We start from the raw sequence: 7,087 nt of genomic DNA on the forward strand, positions 1-7,087 counted from the left end.
TGTGAATGAAATAAATGTTTTGAGACTATAATTTGGATAGTGTTGTTGAACTATTTAGTAAATAAAATATATTGTTAAGCATCTTTAAATACACAGTAAGACAGACAAAATATGCTAATATGCCTAAAAAAAACTCTAAATAAAGAATTGCAGAAGGTATTAAAAATTAATTTGTTTTTCTTATTTTTACAAACTAAAATATAAAAATAAGAAACACAGTTAGTAACACAAACAAAATTATTGAATTTAAATAAATTCAAAAAGGGTAACTAATTGATGGTACAAGTATAAACATAAATAAATCACAAATTAATAGAAAAATAAATAATAACATAAAGGAAACTTTTCGATTTCTCCTTTGTTATTATTATTATCTGATTTTCTGGCAATCGCGGATTAAGAGCTGGGTTGGGGGCATAGTCCAACCACCTGCAATTTTAAATTTAATCAAACATTTAAAAACCTCCTCATGATTGTTGATGTATCTAAGAGATTGGCTTGTTGTGCCTCTCTTAGCAAGTGGAGTGGTAATTGCAGTCCATCTGTTCCTGCCACTGTTGACTTTGCCATTTGTAGATATAGTAATTGGCGTTATCAGACTCTAAGTGGTACAGCTCCTTTAGTTCGGCCGCCAATTTCTAATATTTGCGGAGCTTCTCACCCACAGTTTAGCAAATGTTTTTGTCATTTAGAATCGTAATATCTATAATCTATGCTTTCTTTTCTTTCATATTTATGAGGAGTATGTCTGGTCTATAATGATACAGTTTGTGGTCAGTTATAATGGTTACGTCTCAATGCAGCTTGATGGGGCCCTCTTGAACTATCCTACTTAGATTATCTTATAATACGGCGTCCTAATATCCAATAGGTTACATTTACCCACTTAGAAATGATGGAAAATTTCCGCCTCATTTTGCCTATTAAGGAAGGTATTCCGTTCCTACTAGTTCCTACTTCAGGTTTTAACTTTGATCTTAATGGCACACTTACTTTTGCCATATTAAAAATATTAAATATTAATATTCGTTAGGAAAGTAAGCAAAAGACTAAACTTGAAGTGGAGTGTAATGCTTAAACTGGACATGAAGGAGATGTGAAATTTCAGAAAATGAAAAAGTCTATATCTACTGTTAGAAGTGAATTGATGAAGGTAGCATTAATAATATTGTTTCTTGTTTTACTAATTAAATGAATATAAACTTTTGATTATAATCTTGAATTTTTTCTTCAATGTTGCATTTCAATTTATTATTTTTATTTTGTTGGAATAGTGCAAATATGCAAAATGAAACTTGGCTAATTACATCTGAGGCACTGATTCGTAAACATGTTTGATTAAAGGTTTAAAAAGAAGCCCGTAAACAAAATATGGAATTGCATAAGAATCCGAACCTTAATTATAACCCACACTTAGATCGCGAAAAAAAGGGTCATATAACATATCGACATGGAAAAACATTTAATTTTGAATCCAACTCTAGTAATAACTCAAAATATCCAATTTTTGGGATGCAACAATCCTCGATTGTAGGCGCTAAGTTCTAAAAGAGGTTGAAATTTTGATTATAGCTATTGGTCTCAATAACAGTAAAACTTCGGCAGTTGGAATGCTAACTTTGGCAGATATGGAAACTGCGATATTTATTCGTTTCGCCGACATGAACAAATTATTATTGATACAACAGTTAGCCTTTATATGTATTTGTTAAAAAATACAAAAATCAATCGGCTCCTTTATACGAACGATATCACTACTTTCATCGCATGCCTTTTGTGGTCAATAAAAAAATATTGGACTATCTCTTGAAAGACATAGCTCTTGTATTGCGTTTATTTTATGGAGATTTTTTAAGAAAAATGTTTATTCTCGCCTGTAGGTTAATAAAGCATGAGGAAGGACAATCACTACCAGAAACAATATTGAGGGGGGAAAAACTCGATGCTATACCCTCCCTTCTTGAGCTCCTTCAATTCCACCGACAAATGATCCCATCTAGAAGCTATTTATCGAGAGCTTTCTACAGTTCCACATCTACAGGATCTTTCATTTCAGGCAGAAAAACAATATTGTCTATGGCTGGATATTGATGATGGTTCTGTATATATCTTCACAATGGTTTCGAGAATGAGAAAAAAAAATGATATAAATTAGTGAGAAAAGCCTTTTAAAAAAATAATATACGATACCTGTATACTGCAAACGGTTAATATAATCATAAATCCTATCTTTACTTTGTATTTATATCATTGTATATGTATATGAATGGAATGGGTTAGCTCATTGAGTACGTCGCTGTGTAACTTTATTACACAGTACCGAGTTTCTGTTAGTTCTAGCGATTGTGAGTCAACCCTGTGTTTTTTTTTTTGTTTTTTTTACTACTTGCAGATCAGAATAAAAACACAATAGTATTAAGTTCTTATATTTGAATATTTCGGAGATATTATGTCTTCTTCCGCTGTATCTAATTTGCCCTACCATTGTTTATTGCATCAGAAATATACACAAAAGAAGTTTGGTTAATTGCACTATTGTGTTTGTATTATGACCTTTTATAGGCATAAAACAGTAACGAATTGATTATGTTTATATAAAATTGATTATTCTTTATTTTACTTGTAGTTTAGCAAGCTTTGAATATTTTAACATCATTACAATTATTGTTCTAAGGAGACATGCGCAAAAGAATAAAGTTGTTATGCTTTTATAATTTCTTATTCTAAAATTGTTGATAAAATAGCCCCTTTGTCATTAAGAATATGAAGCAATTTGATTCCTTCCTGACTAAAGAAGAGATGTGAAATATCTTACAGCCTGTTCTAAAACAACAAAGTGTTAATTTAAATAATAAGTAATCATCTTGGTAAGACCTGAATAAAGACATTTTTCCCGAGAGATGCAAAAAATTAAAGAATTTATTTAAAAATGCTGCTCTAGGACAGCCATAGCCGGTAAATGAAAATAGAAAAATAATGGATTTGTCAAATCTATCTAGAAATACTATCTGAGGTTGTATTATTACTAGAGACAAAATTTTTGAGTATTAAAAAACCGAAAATCATGCAGAAAAACAAAACAAAATAAGTATAAAAACTCAAATCTTGCAATCAATTTTATTGTTTAATTACTAATATTAATACATGGAAAGCTTACCTAACCTAGTCAGAATTAAATAAATTTCGTTAAATACTCTCTCAATTCAAGCAGACACATAAAAAATTTAACTACTCCGATTAAAAACCAAAAATTTTGTCCATGAAGACCAGTAAACATACAAATCATATTGAATTGCATTGCTATTATGAAGGCTATAATTCAATTTTTCAACTTTTGAAAACTACCCCTATATAGAAAGGAGTATATTCTTACTATCGAAATTCCCTTTTTAATTATCCCTCAAATTTCACATTCTATGTTCTTCAGCTTAACTTCTCAATTGTCTTTTTATGCGACGAATAAGTCATTAACTGAAAACAAGAAACATGTTAATGTTTAAAAGCTTTTAAAATTTCGAATAGAATGTATAGGTATTTTCATATTGATCAGACCAATTGTTTTTTTTATTAAAAATCAGGTACGGTGCACGCATCTCGCAACATTCACATACCATACTGCATACGTCCTTAAATTGTGTGGAAGGGTTGGTTCATGTTAAAGTTGTTGATATTTTGTTATTTTCGAACAACAAACAAAAAAAAAAAAACAAGACCAGGGAAACCAAAAATTATGCACAATTTTTTTTTTATTTTTCCAAAAATTTGTATTTCAGGATTTCTCCAAGTGGGAATAATAAATATAAATATTATTTCAGCCAGAAATATAACAATTTAACAAAAGATGACGGAGTTGTAATGTAATCAAGGAAAAGTGGGCTGGAAACACTTTACCGGTTAGAATCGAATATTTCTATTCCATTTTCTTTTTTCTCAATAATTTATTCATTAAACTCTTTAATTATTAATTATGCTGACAATGAGAACTGTTTAATTTTTTTTTCAAATTAACAAAATTAAAGATGCTTTAGAGGTCATTTTTTAAAAATTGTTATTTAAGCTCCATCAGACTTTTTCAATTGGGATAACACCTAGCTGAACTGACGTCCATTTTGTTGTACATTGAAATAGCGAGTGTGATCAAAATCAATTGAGTTATTTAAAAAAAAAAAATGTGAAAAATGTATTCTATAAAGTAGCACCTCCGATCACTCAACTTAATCAAAAGTGTTATCGTAACACCCCAGGTAAATATTTTTCTTAAATATTTAATGTCAGCTTCGTTCGACTTTTCGTTTTGTATTTATTCTTTATATAGTTAGGTAAACGTGCAAATTTGTGTAGAAAAACTCAAAATGTGAAAATTTGTGAATAAACCCCAAAAAGTGAAAAATAAAATTATCGCTATTATAACATCTATTCCATGGTTCTAATTTATCTCGATGTTTGGCAGAATTTAAAGCTAGAGAACAAAAGATGCAATTGCGTCAAAATCCGGTCTCTACGTATTACCAAGGCGAATGTACAGTGACAGATGGTTGGAAACCATTTTATTTAAGTTGGACGGGGGAAATTGCCTGTTGTTTGAGAATCATCCTTAAGAGAGGCTGTGGCATTAGGTTGCCGCTTCGGACTTGATTCCTTGGCACGAACTGACGTTTCCACCGAAGTGACGGAGCTTTAGAGACAATCATCAGAAAGCGATCAATCATACTCTACACTTAATCTTTTGCCAACCCCCACCCCCTCCTACCCTTTACCCCTTTCTCCTCAGTTTCCTCTTCAATCACCATTATGTCCGGAACCGCCTTCCCAGAACCGGAACTATTCCTTCTGATTGCAGTTTCTCATTTTTTTTCTTCTTTCTTTCCTTCTCAAAAGATGTAAACATTAACCAGACCAAGAATTTACAACTGACGCATAGTATTGCATGACGTATTTCATCAATCCAGTCGGCCAAAAATATATTTTTATTATTCAAAATTTTGTTCTCTATTAATCTATTACATATAGAAATGCACAATTCTAAAAGCAATCTATTTCACAATAGATTCTACGCCAAATTTTATGATTTTTTTTTCCCGATCCCTCTAAAACAGAATAAATATTACATTTGTAGGCTGCATTACGTTTAGTAACATAACTCAGATTGAATATTACCTTTTTCTACCAATGGTACGTGAAGGTGTACGGTGAAATACTTATCTGGTGTTTTGATGAGTCCATTCCATAAGAATTCTACTAGAAATATTTGGAGGTTAGGGGCCTCCTCATGTTGATTGAACAGAGAAGAGAAAATAAAACAGTTAATATTTATAGACGAAAGATAATATTAAATAATAAAAAAACAGACAGAAGTAAAAAAATAGTAAGGGAAGAGTGAAGGGTGCAAGAGAAGAAAGGAGTTATAGGGTAATATTTATAGGGTTTTTGGAGCCTTTACTGCCCTGCCACCTCGCAGGAAGGGAGGACGGGGTGGCTGATTAGAAGATTGGATTGAAGGAAGCACAGTCAAAGCACTTGATGTGTGATGTGCTGTTGTACAGTTTCTAGCTGTAGTTCGTTATGAATGTACGTCATGTTACGTCTTTTTAGTGATGTTCCTCTGCAATTAGTGATTTCAGGGCTGTTGGGTGTAGGATATGTAGTTGAGGTGCATCGTGTTGAAGCGATAGTCGTAGTATTACTTTGTAAATGAGTAGCTTGAGTCTGAGTAAAAGCCCTGGTGTATAGATGAGGTGTTTGAGTTGGTATGGTATAGCCTTGACAATCTGTATTCTGTTTTGTATGTGTGCTGTGAATGAGAGGTGTGGTTCCAGTTTCATGCCAAGGTATGTGAGATGTCTCTTGGTTTGTATTGTCTTTTCGTTATATTTTGAACAATGATTTAAGATATAATAAATTTGAACAGTTTAAGCAATGATTGATTTCTCATAAAATATGTGCTGCTTGACACTCTTGTTGCCCGCTCTCAGGGCAATCGCGGACTACCGGCTTGTAACTACTGACTTAATGCCAAGTGAAATAACACGCCCTTTTTTAATTTAATAACCTTCGTTTTTATTTTTATTTTTATGTCTAGAGAGAAACTGTTTAGTCTATTTCCGAACACAAAAAAAGCACGCGTTTAAATATGAAACCTCCTCCCATGAAGACTGAGTAATGGCCGTTTCCTGATTAGGATGTAATGAATGAAAGTCAAGGATAATACACTTACATAATTTTGAAATTTAATACTATTTTGATGTCTCATGACATTTCTTGGTATTCAGTATCATGGAATTTTATAGAAATACCAAAGTCAATTATTTTTAAATTTCAAAGCTTAGTAAAACATTTTTAAAGCATCTAAAATTTTGATTGATGTCTTTTCTTTTAGGCATGGAACAAAATAATGTCCCAGATAAATTGTTGATGTTAATTTTTAGGGATCACCTTAAAAACATCAGAGAATACCATTTTCTAGTAAAACAAAATAACACTTTTTAAGAAATTTAAAATTTCCAAATAATTTAAATTTTGCTCTATGCAAACAACAGTATATTTATTAATAAGTATAATAAATAAATAGATTTTTATATTTTATTTATTTTAAATTAAAAATTTTGTAATTGAAGAAGAAGATGATCGGGGTGTCGTAAAAAAAAAAAAAATAAATAAAGTAACACTTATTTATTTGTGCCGACGTTTCAACCAGGAATTTCAGGCTTTCATCCGGTAGAAGTTCTGTCTAGAGTAAAATTTTGTAAGAATGTTTAGCAATCAAATTCTTTAATTTTGTGAAAAAAATTGTTAAGATTATTTTGTTGGAGCTAATCAAACATTTCTAATTTTTTGTTTCAGAAAAGAATGCGAGAAATAACACCCTAGAGCAGCAACTATTTTAATAATGATTACGAGGCTGATAATAATTTTTCTTCTGTCGCCTGTCTTCGGAAGGACCGTGTCAGAACCCAAGTACTACTGGAAAACAGGTAACGCTAAATTAATATCATATATCCTATATTTTTATTATAGGTTCGGCTCTACAGAACTTTGGCCGGAACCGAAGAGTTGGTCTTCTGCCTTTTTTTTTTTTTTTGTTCCTCCT

General features: G+C 31.3%; 1 protein-coding gene across 1 annotated transcript in view; it reads left to right on the forward strand.

The window, feature by feature from the left end:
- The window catches only part of LOC106686032 (thrombospondin type-1 domain-containing protein 7A), a gene marked incomplete in the record, with an annotated part of 205,868 nt that overhangs the window by 139,081 nt on the left and 59,700 nt on the right, over positions 1-7,087 (forward strand). Inside the window, 1 exon segment of the mRNA XM_067047724.1 lies at positions 6,841-6,971. Coding sequence (XP_066903825.1) covers positions 6,887-6,971 — 85 coding nt within the window.

The sequence above is a fragment of the Halyomorpha halys genome, unplaced genomic scaffold (assembly GCF_000696795.3).
Source record: "Halyomorpha halys isolate HHAL.00 unplaced genomic scaffold, Hhal_1.1 Scaffold34.1, whole genome shotgun sequence".
Taxonomy (NCBI): Eukaryota; Metazoa; Arthropoda; class Insecta; order Hemiptera; family Pentatomidae; genus Halyomorpha; species Halyomorpha halys.